The 27,548-nt window shown below is 46.1% G+C and overlaps 1 protein-coding gene across 1 annotated transcript in view; it reads left to right on the forward strand.

Annotated features, from left to right (window-relative positions):
• dnhd1 (dynein heavy chain domain 1) overlaps positions 1-27,548 on the forward strand; it is a 68,603-nt gene that overhangs the window by 36,929 nt on the left and 4,126 nt on the right. Inside the window, exons 7-9 of the mRNA XM_078546113.1 lie at positions 13,825-14,796; positions 15,650-15,824; positions 16,685-16,846. Coding sequence (XP_078402239.1) covers positions 13,825-14,796; positions 15,650-15,824; positions 16,685-16,846 — 1,309 coding nt within the window. The remainder of the gene's footprint in view (positions 1-13,824; positions 14,797-15,649; positions 15,825-16,684; positions 16,847-27,548) is intronic.

The following is a 27,548-nucleotide window of genomic DNA, read 5'->3' on the forward strand; positions in this document are numbered from 1 at the left end:
GCGAGTGCTACGATGTCTGAGGGTAGGTATTGAGGGAGTGCTGCACTGTCGGACAGCCAGTACTGAGGGAGTGCCGTACTGCAGGAGGGTCAGTACCAAGGGAGCCCTGCACTGTTAGAGGGTCAGTACTGAGGGAGCGCTGCACTGTCAGAGGGTCAGTACTGAGGGAGTGCTGCACTGTCAGAGGGTCAATACTGAGGGAGTGCAGCACTGTCATAGAGTCAGTACCGAGGGAGTGCTGCACTGTCAGAGGGTCAATACTGAGGGAGCGTTGCACTGTCGCAGGTCAGTACTGAGGGAGCGCTGCACTGTCGGAGGGTCAGTACTGAGGGTGCGCTGCACTATCAGAGGGTCAGTATTGAGGGAGTGCTGCACTGTCAGAGGGTCAGTACTGAGGGAGTGCTGCACTGTCAGAGGGTCAGTACTGAGGGAGTGCTGCACTGTCACAGGTCAGTACTGAGGGAGCACTGCACTGTCGGAGAGTCAGTACTGAGGGAGCACTGCACTGTCAGAGGGTCAGTACTGAGGGAGTGCTGCACTGTCAGAGGGTCAGTACTGAGGGAGTGCTGCACTGTCAGAGGGTCAGTACTGAGGGAGTGCTGCACTGTCAGAGGGTCAATACTGAGGGAGCGTTGCACTGTCGCAGGTCAGTACTGAGGGAGCGCTGCACTGTCGGAGGGTCAGTACTGAGGGTGCGCTGCACTATCAGAGGGTCAGTATTGAGGGAGTGCTGCACTGTCAGAGAGTCAGTGCTGAGGGAGTGCTGCACTGTCGGAGGGTCAGAACTGAGGGAGCGCTGCACTGTTGGAGGGTCAGTACTGAGGGAGCGCTGCACAGTCAGAGGGTCAGTACTGAAGGAGTGCTGCACTGTCGGAGGGTCAGTACTGAGGGAGTGCTGCACTGTCGCAGGGTCAGTACTGAGGGAGTGCTGCACTGTCGCAGGTCAGTACTGAGGGAGCGCTGCTGTTAGAGTTCTGTTATCTTTATCCCTCCCTGGCAAGGATAAACCTTCCTTTTGACTTATTGCTAGAAAAAACCCCAAATAAAGAGTAATTCAAACATATCATAAGAACTTAATCAGCCATACATGATCGCAATTTGGTCTTCATTTCGAACAGATCTAGCAACTCAAGACTGGGCATCCATGAGGTGCTGTGGGCCATCAGCAGAAACAGAATTGTACTCGAACACAATCTGTAACCTCATGGCCCAGCATATCCCCCACTCTACCATTACCATCAAGTCAGGGGATCAACCCTGGTTCAATGAAGATTGCAGGAGGGCATGTCAGGAACAGCACCAGGCAAACCTAAAAATGAGGCGTCAACCTGGTGAAGCTATAACACAGGATTATTTGCGTGTCAAACAGCATAGGCAGCAAGTGTTAGACTGAGCTAAGTGATCCCACAGCCAACTGATCAGATCTAAGCTCTGCAGTCCTGCCATATCCAGTTGTGAATGGTGGTGGACAATTAAACATCTCACTGGAGGAGGGCGCTCCACAAATATCCCCATCCTCAATGCTGGGGGAGCCCAGCACATCAGTGCTAAAGATAAGGATTTGCTACAACCTTCAGCCAAAAGTGCCAACTGGATGATCGATCTTGGCCTCCGCCGGAGCTCTACAGCATCAGATGCCAGTCTTCAGCCAATTCGATTCACTCCATGTGATATCAAGAAACGGCTGAAGGCACTGGATACTGCAAAGGCTATGGGCCCTGACAATATTCCGGCAATAGTGCTGAACACTTGTGCTCCAGAACTTGCCGTGCCCCTAGCCAAGCTGTTCCAGTCCAGCTACAACACCGGCATCTACCCGGCTATGTGGAAAATTACCCAGGTATGTCAAAGAGCAGGACAAATCCAACCCGGCCAATTACTGCCCCATCAGTCTATTCTCAATCATCAGTAAAGTAATGGAAGGGGTCATCAACAGTGCTATCAAGTGGCACTTGATTAGGGATGTGGTGTGGGAACCAAGAGAAAATAAGAGTAATACCCGAGCCCATGTTATAAAGCTATTAATCACGGACTCACACAGTGCAGAAGAGGCCCTTTGGCCCATCAAGTCTGCACCGACACGTGAGAAACACCTGACCTACCTACCTAATCCCATTTACCAGCACTTGGCCCATAGCCTTGAATGTTATGATGTGCCAAGTGCTCATCCAGGTACTTTTTAAAGGATGTGAGGCAACCCGCCTCCACCACCCTCCCAGGCAGCGCATTCCAGACCATCACCACCCTCTGGGTAAAAAGGTTTTTCCTCAAATCCCCCCTAAACCTTCTGGCCCTCACCTTGAACTTATGCCCCCTTGTGACTGACCCTGGAACTAAGGGGAACAGCTGCTCCCTATCCACCCTGTCCATGCCCCTCATAATCTTGTACACCTCAGTCAGATCTCCCCTCCGTCTTCTCTGCTCCAATGAAAACAACCCAAGTCTATCCAACCTCTCTTCATAACTTAAATGTTTCATCCCAGGCAACATCCTGGTGAATCTCCTCTGCACCCCCTCCAGTGTAATCACATCCTTCCTATAATGTGGCGACCAGAACTGCACACAGTACTCCAGCTGTGGCCTCACCAAGGTTCTATACAACTCCAACATGACCTCCCTACTTTTGTAATCTATGCCTCGATTGATAAAGGCAAGTGTTCCATATGCCTTTTTCACCACCCCACTAACATGCCACTCCACCTTCAGAGATCTATGGACACACACCAAGGTCCCTTTGTTCCTCAGAACGTCCTAGTGTCATGCTGTTCTGGTCACCTCCTCAAAAACCCCCCTCTGACAAAGCCATGCTGACTATCCCTGATCAAACCTTGCCGGTCCAAGTGGAGGTAGATTCTCTCCTTCAGAATTTTCTCCAATAGTTTCCCAACCACTGATGTGAGACTCACTGGCCTGTAGTTCCCTGGCTTATCTCTACAACCCTTCTTAAATAGTGGAACCACATTAGCTGTTCTCCAGTCCTCTGGCACCTCCCCCGTGGCCAGAGAGGAATTAAAAATTTGGGTCAGAGCCCCTGCGATCTCCTCCCTTGCCTCTCTCAGCAGTCTGGGACACAAATCATCCGGACCTGGAGATTTGTCCACTTTTAAGCCTGCCAACACCTCCAATAACTTGTCACTCCCTCTATCAATTTGCTCAAGAACCTCGCAGTCTCAGTCTCCGAGTTCCACACCTTCATCCTCATTCTCTTGGGTGTAATATTCATTCAACACTTTAGCGATGTCCTCTGGCTCCATCCATAGATTGCCCCCTTTGTCCCTAATGGGCCTTGCTCTTTCCCTGGTTATCCTCTTCCCATTGATATACTTATAGAATATCTTGGGATTTTCCCGACTTTTACCAGCCAGAGCTTTCTCATATCCCCTCTTTGCTCTCCGAATAGCTTTCTTAAGCTCCACCCTGCACTTTCTGTGCTCCACTAATGCCTCCGCTGATTTGCTTCCCTTGTACCTGCTAAAAGCCTCTTTTCCTTCTTTTCGTATCCTGAATATCTCTGGTCATCCATGGTTCTCTGGGTTTGTTACTCCTTCCTATCACCCTAGAGGGAACATGTTGAGCTTGTACCCTCCCCATTTCCTTTTTGAACACCCCCCACTGTTCCTCTGTAGATTTCCCCACAAGTAACTGTTCCCAGTCTACCTTGGCCAGATCCTGCCTTATTTTACTAAAATCCACTCTCCCCCAATCCAAAACATTTTTTTGCAACTTGTCTATTTCTTTGTCCATAACAAGCTTAAACTGTACCATGTTCTGGTCGCTATCACTAAAATGCTCCCCCACCACCACCTCAGCCACCTGTCCGGCTTCATTCCCCAGAATTAGGTCCAGCAATGCACCGTCCCTTGTTGGACCCTCTACATATTGACCTAAAAAGTTCTCCTGTATACATTTCAAGAAATCCACTCCATCCAAGCCCTTAACACTATGTCTATCCCAATTAATGTTGGGAAAGTTGAAATCACCTAATATAATTACTCTATTGTTATTGTTTTTACACACCTCCACAAATTGTGCACACATTTGCTCCTCAATTTCCCGCTGACTATCTGGGGGTCGATAATAAACACCTAATAATGTGGTTGCCCCTTTTTTATTCCTAAGTTCTACCCACAAAGCTTCATTCGATGCCCTCTCCAAGATATCATCTCTCCTTACTGCAGTAACTGATCCCTTAACTAATAATGCAACACCTCCTCCTCTTTTACCCCCTCCCCTGCCTTGCCTGAAGATTTTATATCCCGGAATGTTGAGCTGCCAATCCTGCCCTTCCCTCAACCACGTCTCAGTGATGGCTACTATATCACAATTCCACGTGTCAATCCTCACCCTTAACTCATCCGTTTTACCTGTAATATTCCTGGCATTAAAGTAGAGGCCATCCAGCCTTGCCTTACTCCCTTGAAACCTAATGCAGCTGTACTCCCTGTGACTTGATTGTTTTATTGAATTATGATGTGTCCCTATTCTGCTCACATTCTGTGTCCCCTCCCCCTGCCGAATTAGTTTAAACTCCTCCCAACAACACGATCAAACCTGCCCGCAAGGATGTTAGTCCCGCTCTGGTTCAGATGTAGACCGTCCCACTTGTACAGGTCCCACCTTCCCCAGAAATGGTCCCAGTGATCCAGGAATCTAAAACCCTCCCTCCTACACCAACTCTTAAGCCATGTATTCATCTGTGCTATTCTCCTATTTCTGTGCTCACTAGCACGTGGCACTGGGAGTAATCCAGAGATTACAACCCGAGAAGTCCTGCTTTTAGTCTACTACCTAACTCCCTGAATTCTTGATGCAAGACCTCATCCCTCTTTCTACCTATGTCATTGGTACCAACATGTACCATGACCTCTGCCTTATCACCCTCCCCCTTCAGGATGCCCTGCAGCCGTTCAGTGACATCCCGGACCCTGGCATTAGGGAGGCAACACACCATCCTGGAATCACGTTGACGGTCACAGTAGTGCCTATCTGTTCCCCTGACTATAGAATCCCCTATTACTATTGCTCTTCCTCTCTTCCTCCCCTCCTGTACAGACAGGCTGCTTGTGGTGCTAGAAGCTTGGCTCTGTCTGCACTCCCTAGAGGAACCAGCGCCCTCATCAGCCTCCAAAAGGGAATCCGGATTTGCGAGTGGGGCCCCAGGGGACTCCTGAACTACCTGCCTGTTTCTCTTGGACTGCCTGGTGGTCACCCATTCCCTTCCTTCCTCAAGTCCCTTCAGCTGCGGTGTGACCACCACTCTAAAAGTGCTATCCACGATGCTCTCAGACTCACGGATGCTCCACAGTATTCCCAGCCACCGTTCCAGCTCTGAAACATGAGCTTCCAGGAGCTGCAGCTGGACACACTTCCTGCACACATGCTGGTCCCGAGCACTGGAAATGTTCCCGGCTTCCCACATGGAGCACGAGGAGCATTCCGTGGCTTTGAGCTCTCCTGCCATGACTTATCCCTTTAAATTAAACCTTTTAAAACAATTATTCTAGGGCCCTTCTTTCCTGATCCTTGTTACTACAGAATATACAAACTATAAACCACAAAAAGACCTTAAACTATAAGCCACAAAAGTAATAAATACTTAGCCGACCTTACCCACTGCTTACCAGTCATTTCTCTCCCTTGAAGCCTCTACTGCTGCAGCAGGGCAAGGCCACTCTCAGTTCAATTCCCACTGTGCACCAAATTGCCAATACCCAGACTCACTCTGGCTGTGTCTCACTCAGGATGAGGTCTCTCCCCTCCTCATGTGCAAGTTCACTGATCCTGAGGTCTTGATTAATGAGTATAATATTTTTGGAAAATATTTTTTCTTTTAAAATAGAGGTTTAGTCTGCGGGTGTGCCTTAATTGGATTAAAGACAGCTAGTCTGGGTGCTTTGATATGTGCTAGCTTTGATATGTAAGAGAGTTGGCTGCATTTGCATTTTTTAAATAGAGCATTCAAGAAGTGGGGTGAAAACTGACACCTTTCTAGCAGATACCAAGCAATATGGTTATATTACTAATAAAATTGGTGCTATGAAAGGGGTTTCATTATTAAAAGGTACAGTTCAAAGAGGTTGGTGAAACAATGAGAATTTGAATTCAATCAGTGATGGTGAGTATAAAACAGAAATAAAAATACCTGGAAAAACTCAGCAGGTCTGACAGTATCTGCGGAGAGGGACACAGTTAACGTTTCAAGTCCGTATGACTCTTCAAAAGAACTAAGTAAAAATAGAAGAGAGGTGAAATATCAGCTGGTTTAAGTTGGGGGTGGGACAGGTAGAGCTGGATAGAGGGCCAGTGATAGGTGGAGATAGCCAAAATATGTCATAGACAAAAGGTCAAAGAGGTGTTGAAGGTGGTGATATTATCTAAGGAATGTGCTAATTAAGGGTAGAAAGCAGGACGAGCAAGGTACAGATAGCCCTAGTGGGGGTGGGGTGGGGGGAAGGGATCGAAATAGGCTGAAAGGTAGAGATAAAACAATGGATGGAAATACATTTAAAAAGAAAGGAAATAGGTGGGAAAAGAAAAATTTATATAAATTATTGGAAGGAAAGGGAGTGGGGATGGAGCAAAGAGTTCATGATCTAAAATTGTTGAACTCAATATACAGTCCGGAAGGCTGTAAAGTGCCTAGTCGGAAGATGAGGTGCTGTTCCTCCAGTTTGCGTTGAGCTTCACTGGAACAATGCAGCAGGCCAAGGACGGACATGTGGGCAAGAGAGCAGGGTGGAGTGTTGAAATGGCAAGCGACAGGGAGGTCTGGGTAATGCTTGCGGACAGACCGAAGATGTTCTGCAAAGCGGTCAACCAGTCTGCGTTTGGTCTCTCCAATGTAGAAGAAACCGATTTGGGAGCAACGAATGCAGTAGACTAAATTGAGGGAAGTGGAAGTGAAATGCTGCTTCACTTGAAAGGAGTATTTGGGCACTTGGACGGTGAGGAGAGGGGAAGTACAGGGGCAGATGTTGCACCTTCTGCGGTTGCATGGGAAGGTGCTATGGGAGGGGGTTGAGGTGTAGGGGGTGATGGAGGAGTGGACCAGGGTGTCCCGGAGGGAACGATCCCTGTGGAATGCCGCCAGGGGTGGTGAAGGGAAGATGTGTTTGGTGGTGGCATCATGCTGGAGTCGGCGGAAATGGTGGAGGATGATCCTTTGAATGCGGAGGCTGGTGGGGTGATGTGAGGACAAGGGGGTCCCTTTCATGGTTCTGGGAGGGAGAGGAAGGTGTGAGGGCGGATGCGCGGGAGATGGGCCGGACGGGGTTGAGGGCCCTGTCAACCACCGTGGGTGGAAAACCTCAGTAAAGGAAGAAGGAAGACATGTCAGAGGAACTGTTTTTGAAAGTGGCATCATCAGAACAGATGCGACGGAGGCGAAGGAACTGAGAGAATGGGATGGAGTCCTTACAGGAAGCGGGGTGTGAGGAGCTGTAGTTGAGGTAGCTGTGGGAGTCGGTAGGCTTGTAATGAATATTGGTGGACAGTCTATCACCAGAAATTGAGACAGAGAGGTCAAGGAAAGGAAGGGAAGTGTCAGAGATGGACCATGTGAAAATGATGGAGGGGTGGAAACTGGAGGCAAAATGAATAAATTTTCCAGGTCCCGACGAGAGCATGAAGCAGCACCGAAGCAATCATCGATGTCCCAGAGAAAGAGTTGTGGGAGGGGGCTGGAGTAGGACTGGAACAAGGAATGTTCCACATACCCCATACAGAGATAGGCATAACTGGAGCCCATGCGGGTACCCATAGCCACACCTTTTACTTGGAGGAAGTGAGAGGAGTTAAAGGAGAAATTGTTCAGTGTGAGAACAAGTTCAGCCAGACGGAGGAGAGTAGTGGTGGATGGGGATTGTTCGGGCCTCTGTTCGAGGAAGAAGCTAAGGGCCCTCAGACCATCCCGGTGGGGGATGGAGGTGTAGAGGGATTGGACGTCCATGGTGAAGAGGAAGCGGTTGGGGCCAGGGAACTGGAAATTGTTGATATGATGTAGGGTGTCAGAGGAATCACGGATGTAGGTGGGAAGGGACTGGACAAGGGGAGAAAGTGTCCCTCCGGGACACCCTGGTCCACTCCTCCATCAGTCATAACAGTGCACAAAATACTGGGAGGGACAGATAGCACTAGTATAGAGAATAGTAAGTTAATAGGTAAAGTCGTGGCAAGGGAGAAAGTAACAAAATCTAAATCAGGGTTACTGTGCATGTATGTGAATGCACGGAGTATAGTGAATAAGATTGGGGAGTTACAGGTGCAGATTGCCATGTGGAAATATGATGTTGTGGCGATAACAGAGACCTGGCTCAAGGAAGGGCAGAACTGGGTGTTAAATATTTCCGGGTACAAGGTGTTCAGAAGAGATAGGAAAGGAGGAAGGTTGGCGGTATTGGTTAAGGAGATCATTGCAGTGCTGGAGAAAGAGGATGTCCCAGAGGGTTCAAGGACAGAATCAATTTGGCTCAAACTAAGGAACAAAAAGGGGAGAATTACATTGCTCGGTGTAGTCTATCGACCACCAACGAGTGAGAAGGACATAGAAGAACAAATCTGCAGGGAAATTATAGAGAGATGCAAACATTATAGAGTAGTTATAATGGGGGACTTCAATTACCCAAATGTAGACTAGGACAATGGTAGTGTAAAGGGTGGAAAGGGACAAAAGTTCCTAGATTGTATTCCGGAGAATTTTCTACAGCAGTATGTGTCCAATCCAACAAGAAAAGATGCACTGTTGAACCTGGTTCTTGGAAATGAGGTGGGCCAAGTAGATCAAGTGGTAGTGGGGGAACATTTAGGAGACAGTGATCATTGTATTGAATGTTTTCGGATGATGATAGAAAAGGACGATAGGCAATCCAGGATAAGAATAATTAACTGGACAAGGGCCAACTTCAATGGGGCAAGAACAGAGCTGGGCCAGATAGACTGGAATGAAAGATAGGCAGGAAAAACTAGTTGAACATTGGGCTACCTCCAAAAAGAATTGGTTCGGGCACAGTTAAGGTGTATTCCATTGAGAGGGAAAGGTGGAGCAAATGAATCCAGAGGACCCTGGATGGAAAAAGGAGATAGAAGTTAGGATAAAGAAGAAAAAGCGCACTCATGACATGTGTCAGGTAGAAAATACAATTGAGAACCAAGAGGAATACAGAAGTTTCAGAGGGGAGGTGAAAAAGCATATTAGAGAAGTGAAGAGGGATTATGAGAAAAGACTGGCAGCCAACATAAAGGAAAATCCTGTCTTCTATAGACATATAAATAGTAAAAGTTTGGTACAGGAAGGAATAGGGCCGATTAGGGACCTAAAGGGAATTTACACATGGACTGAGGTATTAGATGAATACTTCACTTCCGTCTTTACCAAGGAGGTAGATGCTACCCAGGCCATGGTGACAGACGAGGAAACTCTGTCACTTGAAGGGTTCAAAACTGACACAGAGGGAAGTGTTGAATAGACTGTCGGTAGGTACTTAAAGTTGACAAGGCACTGGGACCAGATCAGATGCATCCAAGGACATTGAAGGAATTGAGAGTAGAAATTGCAGGGGGCACTAGCCACAATCTTTCAGTCTTTCCTAGACTTAGGGGAGGTGCCAGAGGACTGGGGAATTGCAAACATTACACCCTTGTTCAAAAAAAGTTGTAAGGATAAGCCCAGCAATTACAGACCAGTCAGTTTAACTTCAGTGGTGGGCAAGATTCTAGAAACAATTATTCGGGATAGAATTAGTAGTCACATGGAAAAATATGGGTTGATAAGGAAGAGCCAGCATGGATTTCTGAAGGGGGAAATCATGTTTAACTAACTTGCTGGATTTTTTTGAAGAGGTAACAGAAAAGGTCAATGAGGGTAACGCTGTTGATGTGGTGTACATTGACTTTCAAAAGACATTTGACACAGTGCCACACAACAGACTTGTGAGAAAAGTTATTGCTCATAGAATAAAAGGGACAGTAGCAACGTGGATACAAAATTGGCTGAAAAATAGGAAGCAGAGAGTAATGGTCAATGGATATTTTTCGGACTGGAGGAAGGTTCACACTGGAGTTCCCCAGGGGTCGGTATTGGGACCCTTGCTTTTCCTGATATATATTAATGATCTAGATCTTGGTGTGCAGGGGACAGTTTCAAATTCTGTGGATGATACGAAGCTTGGGAGTGTTGTAGACTGCGAGGAGGACAGTGTAGAACTTCAAAAGGACATTGAAAATTTGGCAGAGTGTGGCTGGCAGATGAGGTTCAATGCGGAGAAGTGTGAGGTGATGCATTTTTGTAGGAAGAATATGAACAGACAATATAACATGAGGGGTGAAGTTTTGAAGTGCGTGCAGGAGCTGAAAGACTTGGATGTATATGTGCATAGATCATTGAAGGTGGCAGGACAGATGGAGAGAGCAGTTAATAAAGCACATAGGGTGCCCAGAGGGTGGTGACGGTCTGGAATGCACTGCCTGGGAGGGTGGTGGAGGTGGGTTACCTCACATCCTTTAAAAAGCACCTGGATGAGCACATGGCACGTCATAACATTCAAGGCTATGGGCCAATTGCTGGTAAATGGGATTAGGTAGGTAGGTCAGGTGTTTCTCACGTGTCGGTGCAGACTCGATGGGCCGAAGGGCCTCTTCTGCACTGTGTGATTCTGTGATTGTGTGATAATATCCTGGGTTTTATTAATAGGGGCATAGAGTACAAGAGCAGGGAGGTTATGCTGAATTTATATAAGACACTTGTTAGACCTCAGCTGGAATGTGAGTATAGTTCTGGGAGCCACACTATAGGAAGGATGTGAACACATTGGAGAGAGTACAGAAGAGGTTTACAAGAATGGTTCCAGGGATGAGAAACTTCAGTTATGAGGATAGATTGGAGAGGTTGGGACTGTTCTCCCTGGAGAGAAGAAGCTGAGAGGAGATTTGATCGAGATGTTCAAATCATGAGGGGCCTGGACAAAATAGATAGGGAGAAGCTGTTCCTGCTCGTAAAAGGATCAAGAACGAGAGGGCACAGATTTAAAGTGATTTGCAAAAGAAGCTAATGTGACGTGAGAAAAATCTTTTTCACACAGCGAGTGGTTCGGGTCTGGAATGCACTGCCTGGAAGTGTGGTGGAGGCAGGTTCAATCGAGGCATTCAGGAGGGCATTAGATGATTATTTGAATAGAAACAAGTTGCAGGGGTACAGGGAAAAGGCAGGGCAATAGCACTAGGTCATAATGCTCATTTGGAGAGCCGGTGCAGACATGATGGGCTGAGTGGCCTCTTTCTGTGCCATTAAGATTCTGTGATTCTGTGAACCTGCTCACTGATGCCCAGTTTGGGTTCCGTCAGGGCCACTCAGCTCCTGACCTCATTACAGCCTTGGTCCAAACATGGACAAAATAATTGAACTCCTGAGGTGAGGTGAGAGTGACTGCCCTTGAGATCAAGGCAGCATTTGACCGTGTGTGGCATCAAGGATCCCTAGCAAAAGTGGAGTCAATGGGAATCGGGAAAAACTCTCCACTGGTTGGAGTTATACCGAGCACAAAGGAAGATGGTTGTGGTTGTTGGAGGTCAGTCATCTCAGCTCCAGGACATCACTGCAGGAGTTCCTCAGGGTAGTGTCCTCGACCCAACCATCTTCAGCTGCTTCATCAATGACCTTCCTTCCATCATAAGGTCAGAAGTGGGGATGTTCGCTGATGATTGCACAATGTTCAGCACCATCCACGACTCCTCAGATACTGAAGCAGTCCATGGCGAGAATTTTCTCCCCGTCGGGAGGGTTGGACGGGAGTGGGCGCGAGCGGTCACGTCAGCTGCGCGCCGCCATTTTACATGGGCGGTCCAATCGAGGCCCACCCAGCGTGACATGTACCCGGAAGTGCTGAGCACTCCCTGTGCAGGCGGGGGGGAGTAGGCTGAGTTGGGGCCTGCGCTCTTTCACACATGCAGGAAAGAGCACGGAAATATCCCTGAGGCACAGAGCTGTCTCCTGGTGATTAGTTTGATTTTTTAAAATTTTAATTGAAAAAAAAAATTTTTAAGACATGTCCCCTCGTGTGACAGTGTCACATGAGCTGGGAAATGTCAATGAATTTTAATTAAAAAATGTATCTAATTTATAAACCTTTCAGGAAACCTCATCCCGCCTGTGGATGAGGTTCCATGATAAATGTGAAGGCCGCCTGGGCTCTTTGCCTACCCACCAACGGGTCACTCAGTTAATTATCTTCATTGGTGTTTAAATGGCCTTAACAGGCCTTTGACAGTTTGGCAGTTTCGCAGCCAAATTTGCTGTGCGCCCACCGAACTCAAGATCAGAATGAGGCGCAGTGACGTTGGGATGCACGCCCGATGTCACCGTGCATTATTTTACAGAAGATTCTGGTCCATGTTCAAATGCAGAAAGACCTGGACAATATCCAGGCTTGGGCTGGCAAGTGGTTAGTAACACACGCGCCACGCAAATGCCAGGCAATGACCAGCTCCGACAAGAGAGAATCCAACCATCACCCCCTGACATTCAATGGCACTAGCATCACTGAATCCCCCACTATCAACACCCTGGGGGTTACTATTGACCAGAAACTGAACTGGACTAGCCATATAAATACTGTGGCCACAAGAGCAGGTCAGAGGCTAGGAATCCTGCGGTGAGTAACTCACCTCCTGACTCCCCAAAGCCTGTCCACCATCTACAAGGCACAAGTCAGGAGTGTGATGGAATACTTCCCACTTGCCTGGATGAGTGCAACTCCCACAACACTGAAGAAGCTCAACACCGTCCAGGACAAAGCAGCCCACTTGATTGGCACCACATCCACAAACATTCACTCCCTCCACCACTGGCGCACAGTAGCAGCAGTGTGTACCATCTACAAGATGAACTGCAGGAATTCACCTAAGCCCCTTAGACAGCACCTTCCAAACCCACGATCACTACCATCAAGAAGGACAAGGGCAGCAGATAGATGGGAACACCATCACCTGGAAGTTCCCCTCCAAGTCACTCACCATCCTCACATGGAAATAACTTCTCCCCACCCCCCCCGCCTTAAACCAGCTTATATTTCACCCCTCTCCTAACTATACTCAGTTCTGCTGAAGGGTCATGAGGACCCAAAACGTCAACTCTTTTCTTCTCCGCCGATGCTGCCAGACCTGCTGAGTTTTTCCAGGTAATTCTGTTTTTGTTTTGGATTTCCAGCATCTGCAGTAGTTTTTTGTTTTTATATCTGAAATATATCACCGTTCCTAGGTCAAAATCCTGGAACTCCCTTCCTAACAGCACTGTGGGTGTACCTACACCACATGGACTGCAGCGGCTCAAGAAGGCAACTCATCACCACCTCCTCAAGGGCAACTAGGGATAGGCAATAAATGCTGGCCCAGCCAGCGAAGCTCACATCCCGTGAATGAATAAAAAAAAACATCTCTTTAAGAGTCTTCTCTATCAGAACAAAGAATCTGATAATTAAGAATTGTAGAAGATTTATAGGGTTTGTGGTGTTTTCAGAATGAGACTACAACCTGTTTAATGTTTATTATAAAACTTCATTGTAAATTTATATCTTAGATTAGATGAAAATATTGTTTTGAATACTACAAAGAGTAAATACAAGATAAACTAATTCATCTTTAAAAGTCGTAACTTCAAATCTCAAATCCACTTAAGAATAAAAATAGTTAAGATATTCAAATAAATAAGAAACTAGTTTTAGACTCACAACCCAAGGTGTAAAGTGTAGCCTAGGGTCACCAAGGAGAGAAAAATGGAAAAGGAAACCCATCAGTGTTCCTAACCCTTTCTCTATTTTGTTTCTGTTCCATTAGGAAGAACTGCTAGACAAAGTGATCCAGACAGCTACAAGTCTGTTCAATGACAGCAGCATCCAGGCAGCAGTTCTGGAGAGCCAGGAAGACCAGGAGAAGATCCACAGTCATCTCAAAGCCTTGAGCACCAACGAGAAAAATGCCAATGCGGTGATCGAGGACCCCTATGTGACCATCTCACACATTGGCTCTGAAATGTACTGGGCACTGGTCCACATTTCCCGACTCAATCCCCTCTATTACTTCTCAAAAACCCTTTTCATGAAGGTGGTGAGGGAAATCCTGTCAAGTCGGAATTTAAGAGGGGGCCCGCCTGGGTCTGGGACCTCCACAGACCACTTAATGGACCTGATGCATTACCTCATTTCCAAGATTTACAATTATTTCCGCTGGTGTCTCTTTGTGAAACATGCTAGAGTGTACAGGTTCCTGGTCGCTGTTGGCCACATGAAGGTAATGAACACGATGACACAGATAGAATGGGAACTCTTTCTGAGGGGTACCCGTGATCTAAGGTACGATGCATCGGGTCAGAATGCCTGTGTCCTGAGGCCCGCTTGGGTGAGTGAGGAGGCCTGGAAGAGCTGTACCATACTGGAATTGTTGCCAGCATTTCAGAATCTCAGAGTCTCTCTAGCCAAGCAAGCCAGCCAATGGCAAGAGTACTTTGGCCTTTCATCGACTGTGATTGGTGCAGCTCCTTGTTCTGCTTTTTCACATCTCACCACCTTTCAGAAGGCCATCTTGTGGAGACTCTTCCAACCCCACAAGCTGAGTGTGATCATGAACGATGTGGTCAGCTGTGAGCTGGGAGGAACCCTGGTCAGAGACATACGCCTCACTCTCAGTTCCCTCTTTGACTACAGCTGGCCGAATATGCCCGTTATGTTCCTCATACCCACTGATCTAGTGAATCTCTCAACACACCCACTTTACTGGATTGAACAAATGGCCAGAGAGCAGCAGATGCAGGTGAGTAGTTTTCACTGCTGGATGTGGTAGAGCTGTAATATTGTGGGTATACTGCACTGGCTGAGAACCACACATGCTAGGATTGGAACCTTGCCCCTGCAGCTGTTTAGGTGACCAGGAGGAGGTGCTTAAGTACCTGGCTGTGTGGTATGAGTTGGGATGGGACTCTAGCCTTCATCAACTTAGCATTGCACAAGTGGCTGTCCGGTGTGTGTAGCACCCTCCCTTGGACAACAGGCACAGAGAGACTGCTGGGGCACTGGGTCATTCACTGAGCTCTCATCTTCTATGATCAGACCAGGTTCAGGTTTTTTTCCGATATTCACTCTCAAAATGTTAGTTTCACAGGCTAGGCCAGCATTTATTGCCCATCCCTAGTTGCCCTTGAGAAGGTGGTGGTGAGCTGCCTTCTTGAGCCACTGCAGTCCATGTGGTGTAGGTACACCCATAGTGCTGTTAGGGAGGGAGTTCCAGGATTTTGACCCAGTGACAGTGAAGGAACGGCAATATATTTCCAAGTCAGGATGGTGAATGATTGGAGGGGAACTTCCAGGTGGTGATGTTCCCATCTATCTGCTGCCCTTGTCCTTCTAGATGGTAGTGGTTATGGGTTTGGAAGGTTCTGTCTGAGGAGCCTTGGTGAATTCCTGCAGTGCATCTTGTAGATGGTACACACACTGCTGCTACTGTGCGTCGGTGGTGGAGGGAGTGAATATTGAAGGTGGTGGATGGGTTACCGATGAAGCGGCTGTTTTGTCCTGGATGAGGTTGAGCTTCTTGAGCTTGTTGGGGGTACAGGAAGCTTCTCCAGTTGAATAGTTATCTGTGTGTGACAGACTACTCTGTGTTTCAGAATAACGTCCATATCATTTCTTTCGGATCACATGATCAAACGGGTAAGATTATCTACGAGTTAAGGAAGGCCATGAGCAAGGGAAAATGGCTGGTACTGAATAACTGTCACTTATTGGAACACTGGGACACCCACTTGGTCAGTATGCTGATTCAACTAATCACCGTCCATAAAGGTGAGTCCAACATCCTACAAAAAAACACCCAATCCCTGAAAAATGTAAGAAAAACTCCCTCTTCACCATCCAAACATTCAAATACTCCCAGGGCAGGTACAGAACGGGGTTAGATACAGAGTAAATCTCCCTCTACACTGTCCCATCAAACAGTCCCAGGACAGGTACAGCACGGGGTTAGATACAGAGTAAATCTCCCTCTACACTGTCCCCATCAAACACTCCCAGGGCAGGTACAGAACGGGATTAGATACAGAGTAAATCTCCCTCTACACTGTCCCCATCAAACACTCCCAGGACAGATACAGCACGGGGTTAGATACAGACTAAATGTCCCTCTACACTGTCCCCATCAAACACTCCCAGGACAGGTACAGCACGGGGTTAGATACAGAGTAAATCTCCCTCTACACTGTCCCCATCAAACACTCCCAGGACAGGTACAGCATGGGGTTAGATACAGAGTAAAGCTCCCTCTACACCATCCCAATCAAACACTCCCAGGCAGGACAATACAATGACCATTGATGGACATGGACAGGATTCAGAGAATTAACAAATCAGAGAATAATTACAATACATTAGGAGGCCATTCAGCATCTGTGTTGGCTCTCAGTTAAAGCAACTCACCTCTTGTTATTCTGCCACTTTTCCCCATAGATCTGCAAATTTTAATTATCCAATTCCCTTTTGAAAGCCACGATTGAATGTCCAGCTCACTCTCGAGCAACACATTCCCGATCCTAACCACTCACTGCATGAAAAAGATTTTTCTCATGTTGCTGTCGCTTATTTTGCCAATCATTTTAAATCAGTGTCGTCTGATTTTCCATCCAACTGATGCAGCATTTCCCTTTCAGATTACATTCCCTCCAAAGCTGCTGTTGCCAATGTGTCATCCGAACAGTATCTGTGTGATATTCCCAAAGAGTTGACCGTCCTGACGGAGTCTGGGAACAAAATCCATCAGGATTTCCGCCTGTGGCTGATTTACAGGAGCAATGTTGGTGGCTCCCTGCCAGGTGTGTGTGAGTCTTCATCATCATCACCTTTGCATGCGCTCTGCCCAGAGACAGTTCCTTGGCTCCACATCTCTCCATGTCTCTCTGTCCAGTGCCAGGCTTTTCATTCTCCAATAACTTCCTTCAATTTTCAAGCCATCCAGCATTGATATTCTCTTCCTTCCTCTCCCTCCTTGAAATCTTCCCTCCATAACATCACTTACTATCTGTTTCCTCTTAAGATGTGTCTTACGCAGTCCCTCTGCTTTTTCCTAATTATATTTAATAAATATCTTTGTTCATTCACTCTCCTGAGCACTTGTTATCTTTTCTGTCCAGCTGATCCTTTCCATCCTCTTCCAAACCCACAGTTCAAAGTTATGGGGCAAATTGGTCTCCTCTTTCCATAAGGTCCAAGTCTCACACCTAGACAATACAACAGTGTATGTTTGTATGTTCATGTGTGAGTAGATCAGCTCTTCTCCAACATGGGTAACAGAACACAGACAATAGGACATAGGTTACAGAGCAAAGGTCACAGCACAGCTTCAACTTCCTGCAGTGTTGAAAAGTAACATGGAACAGAGAGGGAGGGAGGAGGAGCCGGAGAAGGGATCTGAACCCTGAGCCCCTGTCGATTACAGGTATTAACTAGCACCAGGATTTCTGAGGGATGGATGGACCTCACTACTGGAAGGTCCAACCCTTTACTCTGGCTCTCTCCGAGGCTGCAAGAATGAAACCACAGCATTTAGGGAATGGATGGGAGAAATCGACTCTGGGATTTTGCTGCCTGGTGATTGATGTGTTTCCTGATCTTCCAACCCCCTCACAGGATCACAAAATGGTTAAAGCACAGAAGGACATCAGCCAGCCTGTCAGCTCCTTGTCACTTCTATGCAAGAGCAACTCGCCTAGTTTAAGCTCTTTCCCCATGGATCTGCAAATCTTTTTTAATCTGATAATTATCCAATTCTCTTTCGATTGCACCTGCCTCCACCACACCCTCAGGCAGTGCATTCAATGAAGGGTGCAGGAGGGCATGCCAGGAGCAGCACCAGGCATACCTAAAGATGAGGTGTCAACCTGGTAAAGCTTTAACACAGGACTACTTGCGTGTCAAACAGCATAAGCAGCAAGTGATGGACAGAGCTAAACGATCCCACAACCAACGGATCATATCTAAGCTCTGCAGTCCTGCCACATCCAGTCGTGAATGGTGGTGGACAATTAAACAACTCACTGGAGGAGGAGACTCCACAAATATCACATCCTCAAAGATGGGGGAGCCCAGCACATCAGTGCAAAAGATAACATTGAAGCATTTACTACAAATTTCAGCCAGAAGTGCCAAGTGGATGATCTATCTCGGCCTCTTCCGGAGGTCCCCAGCATCACAGGTGCCAGTCTTCAGCCAATTCAATTCTCTCCATGTGATATCAAGAAATGGCTGAAGGCACTGGATACTGCAAAGGCTATGGGCCCTGACAATATTCCGGCAATAGTATTGAAGACTTGTGCTCCAGAACTTGCCGCGCCCCTAGCCAAGCTGTTCTAGTACAACTACAACACTGGCATCTACCCAGCAATTATGAAAATTGCCCAGGTATGTCCTGCACACAAAAAGCAGGACAAATCTAACCCTGCCAGTAACCACCCCAACAGTCTACTCTCGATCATCAGTAAAGTAATGGAAGGGGTCATCAACAGTGCTATCAAGCGGCACTTGCTTAGCAATAACCTGCTCACTGGCACCCAGTTTGGGTTCCGCCAGGGCTACTCAGCTCTTGACCTCATTACAGCCTTGGTTCAAACATGAACAAAAGAGCTGAACTCCTGACATGAGGTCAGAATGACTGCCCTTGACATCAAGGCTGCATTTGACCGAGTGTGGCATCAAGGATCCCTAGCAAAACTGGAGTCAGTGGGAATCAAGGGGAAAACTCTCCACTGGTTGGAGTCATACCGAGCACAAAGGAAGAGGGTTGTGGTGGTTGGAGGTCAATCCTCTCAGCTCCAGGACATCACTGCAGAAGTTCCTCAGGGTAGTGTCCTCGGTCCAACCATCTTCAGCTGCTTCATCAATGACCTTCCTTCCATCATAAGGTCAGAAGTGGGGGTGTTCACTGATGATTGCACAATGTTCAGCACCATTCACAACTCCTCAGATACTGAAGCAGTCCATGTTCAAATGCAGCAAGACCTGGACAATATCCAGGCTTAGGCTGACAAGTGGCATGTAACATTCACGCCACACAAGTGCCAGGCAATGACCATCTCCAACAAGAGAGAATCCAACCATCACCCCTTGGCTTTTAATGGCATTACCATCACTGAATCCCCCACTATCAACCTCCTGGGGGTTACCATTGACCAGAAACTAAGCTGGACTAGCCATATAAATACTGTGGCTCCAACAGCAGGTCAGAGGCTAGGAATCGTGTGATGTGTAACTTACTTCCTGACTCCCCAAAGCCTGTCCACCATCTACAAGGCACAAGTCAGGAGTGTGATCCACTTGCCTGGATGAGTGCAGCTCCCACAACACTTAAGAAGCTTGACACCTTCCAGGACAAAGCAGCCGATTGATTGGCACCACATCCACAAACATTCACTCCCTCCACCACTGATACACAGTAGCAGCAGTGTGTACCATCTACAAGATGCACTGCAGGAATTCACCAAGGCTCTTTAGACAGCACCTTCCAAATCCAAGACCACTACCATCTAGGAGGACAAGGGCAGCAGACACATGGGAACACCACCACCTGGAAGTTCCCCTCCAAGTCACTCACCACCCTGACTTCGAAATATATTGCCATTCCATAAGACCATAAGACATAGGAGCAGAAATTAGGCCATTCGGCCCATCGAGTCTGCTCTGCCATTCAATCATGGCTGATAAGTTTTTCAACCCCATTCTCCCGCCTTCTCCCCATAACCTCTTATCCCGTTACCAATCAAGAACCTATCTATCTCGGTCTTAAATACACTCAATGACCTGGCCTCCACAGCCTTCTGTGGCAATGAATTCCATAGATTCACCACTCTCTGGCTAAAGAAGTTTCTCCTCATCTCTGTTCTAAAAGATCTTCCCTTTACTCTGAGGCTGTGCCCTCAGGTCCTAGTCTCTCCTACTCATGGAAACATCTTCCCCACGTCCACTCTATCCAGGCCTTTCAGTATTCTGTAAGTTTCAATCAGATCTCCCCTCATCCTTCTAAACTCCATCGAGTAAAGACCCAGAGTCCTCAAACATTCCTCATATGTTAAGCCTTTCATTCCTGGGATCATTCTCGTGAACCTCCTCTGGACCTTCTCCAGGGCCAGCTCATCCTTCCTGAGATACGGGGCCCAAAATTGCTCACAATATTCTAAATATGGTCTGACCAGAGCTTTATAAAGCCTCAGCAGCACATCCCTGCTTTTATATTCTAGTCCTCTCGAAATAAATTGCCAACATTGCATTTGCCTTCCTAACTACCGACTCAACCTGCAAGTTAACCTTAAGAGAATCCTGGACTAGGACTCCCAAGTCCCTTTGCACTCCAGATTTCTGAATACTCCAGATTTCTGAATTCTCTCCCCATTTAGAAAATAGTCTATGCCTCTATTCTTCCTACCAACGTGCATGACCTCACACTTCCCCACGTTATATTACATCTGCCACTTCTTTGCCCATTCTCCTAACCTGTCCAAATCCTTCTGCAGCCTCCCCGCCTCCTCAATACTACCTGTCCCTCCACCTATCTTTATATCATCTGCAAACTTAGCCAGGATGCCCTCAGTTCCTTCATCCAGATCATTAATGTATAAAGTGAAAAGTTGCGGTCCCAACACTGACCCCTGCGGAACTCCACTAGTCACCGGCCGCCATCCTGAGAAGGACCCCCTTATCCCCACTCTCTGCCTCCTGCCAGACAGCCAATCTTCTATCCATGCTAGTACCATGCCTCTAACACCATGGGCTCTTATCTTACTGAGCAGCCTCCTGTGCAGCACCTTGTCAAAGGCCTTCTGGAAGTCCAAGTAGATAACATCCATTGATACACAGTAGCCCTGTGTCTAACGTACTCGTTACCTCCTCAAAGAATTCTAACAGATTTGTCAGGCCTGACCTCCCCTTGATGAAACCATGCTGACTTTGCCCGATTTTACCATGCACTTCCAAGTATTCTGAAATCTCATCCTTAATAATGGACTCTAAAATCTTACCAACGACCGAGGTCAGGCTAATCGGCCTGTAATTTCCTGTCTTTTGCCTCACTCCCTTCTTAAACAGGGGGGTTACATTAGCGATTTTCCAGTCCTCTAGGACCCTCCCTGACTCCAGTGATTCCTGAAAGATCACCACTAACGCCTCCACTATCTCTTCAGCTATCTCCTTCAGAATTCTGGGGTGTAATCCATCTGGCCCAGGTGATTTATCCACCTTCAGACCTTTCAGTTTTCCTAGCACCTTCTCCTTGGTAATGGCCACCATACTCACCTCTGTCCCCTCAACTCTCTTGAACTTTGGGGATGTTACTCATGTCTTCCACCGTGAAGACTGATGCAAAGTATCTATTCAGTTCCTCCGCCATTTCTTTGTTCCCCACTACTACTTCTCAAGCGTCATTTTCCAGCGGCCCAATGTCCACTTTTGCCTCTCTCTTACCCTTCACTGTCGCTGGGACAAAATCCTGGAACTCCCTTCCTAACAGCACTGTGGGTGTACCTACCCCACATGCAGTGGTTCAAGAAGGCAGCTCACCATCACCTTCTCAAGGGCAACTAGGAATTGACAATAAATGCTGGCCCAGCCAGCGAAGCCCATATCCCATGAATGATTTTTTAAAAATCCCAGATCCGAACCACTCACTGTATGAAAATGTTTCTCCTCATGTCTCTGTCACTTCTTTTGCCAATTACCTTAAATCTGCGCTCTTTTGTTCTTGACCCTTCCACCAATGGGAATAGTTTCTCCCTCTCGACTCTGTCCAGACCCCTCATGATTTTGAATATGTCTATCAAATCTCCTCTCAGGCTTCTCCTCGCCAAGGAATAGAGTCCTAATTTCTCCAATCTATTTTCATAACTGAAGTTCTTCATCCCTGGATCCATTTTCAAGAATGAGTGCTGCCCAGAACTGGACACAGTACCCCAGTTGAGGGTGAACAAGTGTTTTATGCAAGTTTAACATAATCTTCTTGCTCTTATACTCTATGCTCCTGTTAATAAAACTCAGGATACTGTGTGCTCTATTAACCATGCTTTCAACCTGTTCTGCCACCGTCAATGATTTATGCACATATCCACCCAGGTCCCTCTGCTCCTGCACCCCCTTTAGAATTGTACCCTTTATTTTATACTGTCTCTCCAAGTTCTTCCTACCAAAATGAATCACTTCATATTTCTCCGCATTGAACTTCATCTGCCACCTGTCTGCCCATACCACCACCTTGTGTAAGTCCTTTTGAAGTTCTACACTGTCCTCCTCACAGTTTACAATGCTTCCAAGTTTCATATCATCTGCAAATTTTGAAATTGTGCCCTGTAAACCACAGTCTAGGTCATTAATACGTATCAGGAAGAGTGAGGGTCCCAACACTAACCCCTGGCAAACTCCACTACAAACCTTCCTCCAGCCCAAAAAACATCCATTAACCACTATTCCCTGTTTCCTGTCACTCAGCCAATTACGTATCCATGTTGCTAATGTCCCTTTTATTCCATGAGCTATAACTTTGCTCACAAGTCTATTGTGTGGCATTGTATCGAATGCCTTTTGGAAGTCCATGTTTATCACATCAACAGCATTGCCCTCATCAACCCTCTCTGCTACCTCCTCAAAAAGCTCCAGCAGGTTAATTAAACATGATTTTCCCTTAACAAATTTGTGCTGCCGTTCATTAATCAGCCCACATTTATCAATGGGTCAATTAATTTTGTCCTAAATTATCGGTTCTAGAAGCTTACCCGCCACTAAGGTCAAACTCACTGGCCTGTAGTTGCTGGTCTGATCTTACACCCTTTTTGAACAAGGGTGTAACATTTGTAACTCTCCAGTCTTCTGGCACCACCTGAATCTAAGTAAGAGTGAAAATTATGGCCAGAGCCTCCGCAATTTCCAATCTCACTTCCCTCAGTATCCTTACATGCATCACATCTAGTCCTGGTTCCTTAACAACTTTAAGTCTAGAGGTTACAAAAATAAAAAAAGGACAAAACTTAAGGCTCTGTATCTGAAAGCACGTAGCATTCGAAACAAAACAGATGAACTAATAGTACATATAGGGATAAGTAAGTACAATCTAATAGCTATTACAGAGACATTGCTGTGGGATGGGATAAATTGGGACCTGAACAATGAAGGGTATGTGACTTTTAGGAAGGATAGGAAGTTGGGTAATGGTGAAGGGGTGGATCTGTTAATTAAAGATGACATTAACAAATAGAGAGGGATGACCTAAATGCAGGAAACCAGGATATAGCAGCGGTTTGGGTAGAGATGACGAATGATAAAGGCAAGAAGTCGCTTATGTGAATGGTGTACAGGCCCCAAACAGTAATCACATGGTAGGATGGGGTATCAAAGAATAAATAGTGGGAGCTTGTCAGAAAGGTACAGTGATTATCATGGGGGATTTTAATCTACATACAGACTGGAATAAGATGGGCAAAGGTAGCATAGATGATGAATTCACAGAATGTTTTGGGGATAATTTCTTAGATCAGCACATTCTGGAGCCAACCAGGGAGCAGGCTACCTGTATTGTGCAATGAGCTAGGGTTAATTAATGACTTCATAGTGAAGGCACCCCTAGGTAGCAGTGATCATAATATGATTGAATTTTACATTCAGTTTGAGGGAGAGAAGATTGGGTTTAACACTAGTATTTTAAACTTAAATAAGGGCAAGTACAAGGGCATGAAAGCAGAGCTAGCGAAAGTGAAGTGGCAATTTAGGTTACGGGATAGGTCAATAGAGATCCAGTGGCAGACATTTAAGGAGATATTTCAGAATACACGAAATAGATACATTCCAATGGGAAAGAAAAATTCCAAGGGGAGTATCGTCCATCCGTGGTTAACTAAAAATGTTAAGATAGTATCAAACCTAAAAAAAAGCATATAATTGTGCAAAGATGGGAGGCAGATCAGAAGACTGAACAGAATATTAAAAACAGCAAAGAATGACTAAACAATTAACAAGGAGGGAAAGATTAGAGTACAAGAGAAAGAAAGCTAGAAATATAAAGACAGATAATAAGAGCTTCTATAGATATTTAAAAAAGAACAGAGTTAACAAAGTGAGCTTTTGTCCTATAGAAAGTGAGTCTGGGGAATTAATAATGGAAAATAAGGAGATGGTAGATGAATTGAAGAGGTATTTTGCATCGGTCTTCACTATAGAGGATACAAGTAACATTTCAGAAATAACTAAATCAGGAAATGGAAGGGAGGGAGGGGGGAACTCAAAATAATTACAATCACCAGAGAAGTGGTACTCAGCAAATTGTTGGAACTGTGGGTTGACAAGTCCCTGGGTCCTGATGGATTTCATTCTAGGATCTCAAAAGAAGTGGCTAGTGAGATAGTTGATGCATTGGTTTGAATTTCCCAAAATTAACTAGATTCAGGGAAGGTTCCATTAGATTGGGAAATATGTAATGTAACTCCTTTATTCAAAAAGGGAGGGAAACAGAGAGCAGGAAACTACAGGCCAGTTAGCTTAATATCTGTCATGGGGAAGATGTTAGAAGCTATTATTAAAGATGTTATAACAGGGCACTTGGATAGGCTCAAGGTCATCAGGCAGAGTCAACATGGCTTTGTAAAGGGAAAATCATGTTTAACCAATTTATAGGATTGCTTTGAAGAAGTAACAGATGCTGTGGATAAGGAGGAACCAGTGGATGTACAGTGCTTATATTTCCTGAAGGTATTTGATAGGGCGTCACATCAAAGGTTATTGTGGAAAATAAAAGCTCATGGTGTAGGGCTAACATTTAGGTATGGATAGAAGATTGGCTGCCTAACAGGAAACAGAGAGTAGGCATAAAAATTGGTCTTTGTCAGGTTGGTGGGATGTAACAAGTGCCACAGGGATCAGTGCTGGGAACTCAATGTTTTACAATTTATATAAATGATTTGGATGAAGGGACAGAAGGGATGGTGGCTAAATTTGCTGATGACACAAAGATATGTAGGAAAGTAAATTGTGAAGAGGACATAAGGAGGCTACAAAATAATATAGACAGTTAGGTGAATAAGCAAAGATCTGGCAAATGGAGTATAATGTGGGAAAATGTGAGTCATAAGGTCATAGAGTCATAGAGGTCTACAGCACAGAAAAAGGCCATGCGGCCGATTGAATCTGTGCAGGTCAAACAAGTACCTAACTATTCTAATCCCATTTTCCAGCACTAGGCCCATAGCCTTGTATGCCATGGCATCGCAAGTGCACATCCAAATACTTCTTAAATGTTTTGAGGGTATCTGCCTCTACCACCCTTTCAGGCAGCGAGTTCCAGATTCCAACCACCCTCTGGGTGAAAAAATTTTTCCTCACATCCCTTCTAAACTTCCTGCCCCTTACCATAAATCGATGCCCCCTGGTTATTGATCCCTCCACCAAGGGGAAAAGTTCCTTCCTGTCTACCCTATCTATGCCCCTCATAACTTTATACATCTCAATCATGTCCCCCCTCAATCTCCTCTGCTCCAGGGAAAATAACCCCAGTCTATCCAATCTCTCCTCATAACTAAAACTCTCCAGCCCAGGCAACATCCTGGTAAATCTCCTCTGCACTCTCTCTAGCGCAATCACATCCTTCCTATAATGCGGATCCCAGAACTGCACGCAATACTCTAGCTGTGACCTAACCAGGATTTTATACAGTTCCAGCATAATTTCCCTGCTCTTATATTCTATGCCACGGCTGATAAAGGCAAGTATCCCATATGCCTTCTTAACCACCTCAGTTACCTGTCCCACTACCTTAAGGGACCAGTGGACATGCACACCAGGATCCCTCTAATCCTTGGTCCTTCCCAGGGTCCTACCATTCATCGTGTATTCCCGTGCCTTGTTTGTCCTGCCAAAGTGCATCACCTCACACTTATCCAGATTAAATTCCATTTGCCACTGATCAGCCCATCTGACCAGCCCGTCTATATCCTCCTGTAATCTAAGGCTATCCTCCTCACTATTTACCACCCCACCAATTTTCGTGTCATCCGTGAACTTACTGATCAACCCTCCTACATTCAAGTCTAAATCATTTATATATACCACAAACAGCAAGGGACCCAACACCAATCCCTGTGGAACCCCACTGTACACAGGCATCCAGTCACAAAAACACCCCTCGACTATCACCCTCTGCTTCCTGCCATTCAGCCAATTCTGGATCCAATTTGCCAAATTGCCTTGGATCCCATGGGCTCTTACCTTCGTTATCAGTCTCCCATGTGGGACCTTATCAAAAGCCTTGCTGAAGTCCAAGTAGACTACATCAAATGCATTGCCCTCATCTACAGACCTGGTCACCTCTTCGAAAAATTCAATCAAATTGGTCAGACATGACCTCCCCTTAACAAAACCATGCTGACTGTCCTTGATTAATCCCTGCCTCTCCAAGTGTAGATTAATTCTATCCCTCAGAATTGCTTCCAATAGTTTCTCCACCACTGAGGTTTAGACTGACTGGCCTGTAGTTCCCTGGTTTATCCCTTCCTCTCTTCTTGAGGTTATCCATTTGAGCCAGAAGAATAAAAGAGAAGCATATCAACTAAGCAGTGAGAGATTGCAGAGCTCAGAGATTCAGATCTGGGTATCCTCGTGCATGAATCACAAAAGGTTAGTGTGCAGGGACAGCAAGTATTCAGGAAAGCTAATAGAATATTATCATTTATCATTTAAGAATGAGGGGAGATTTGATAGAAGTTTACAAAATTGTGAGGGGTATAGACAGAGTAGATGCGAGTAGGCAGTTTCCACATAGATTAGGAGAAATAAACACAAGAGGACATGGCTTTAGGGTGAAAGGGGAAAGGTTTAGGGGGAACATTAGGGGGAACTTCTTCACTCAGAGAGTGGTGAGAGTGTGGAACGAGCTACCATCTGACGTGGTAAATGCGGCTCACTCTTAGGTTTTAAGAATAAATTAGATAGATACATGGATGGGCGAGGTCTGGAGGGTTATGGACTAGGTGCAGGTCAATGGGACTAGCGGAATAATATTTCGGCACAGACTAGAAGGGCTGAATGGCCTGTTTTCTGTGCTGTAGTGTTCTATGGTTCTATGGTAAGGAGAATTGAATACAAGAGTAGGGAGGGTATTCTTCAGTTGTACAGGGCACGGGTGGGACCACATCTGGAGTACTGTGTACAGTACTGGTCTCCTTAATTAAGGAAGGATGTAAATGCTTTGGAAGCAGTTCAGAGAAGGTTTGCCAGACTAATACCCGGAATGGGTGAGTTGTCTTATGAGTAAAGGCTGGACAGGCCTTGTTGTTTAAAAGAGTAGGTAGTGACTGAAATGTAAAATATAAGATCCTGAGGGGACTTGACAGGGTGACTGTGGAGAGAATGTCTCCTCTTGTGGGAGAATCTTGAACTCGGAATCACTGTTTGAAAATAAGGGATTGCCCATTTAGGACAGAGATGAGGAAAATAATTTCGATGAGACTTTGGAATTCTCTTCCTGAAAAGGGAGTTGAGACAGAGTCCTTGAAT

This window comes from Cetorhinus maximus, chromosome 7 (assembly GCF_964194155.1).
Source record: "Cetorhinus maximus chromosome 7, sCetMax3.hap1.1, whole genome shotgun sequence".
Taxonomy (NCBI): domain Eukaryota; kingdom Metazoa; phylum Chordata; class Chondrichthyes; order Lamniformes; family Cetorhinidae; genus Cetorhinus; species Cetorhinus maximus.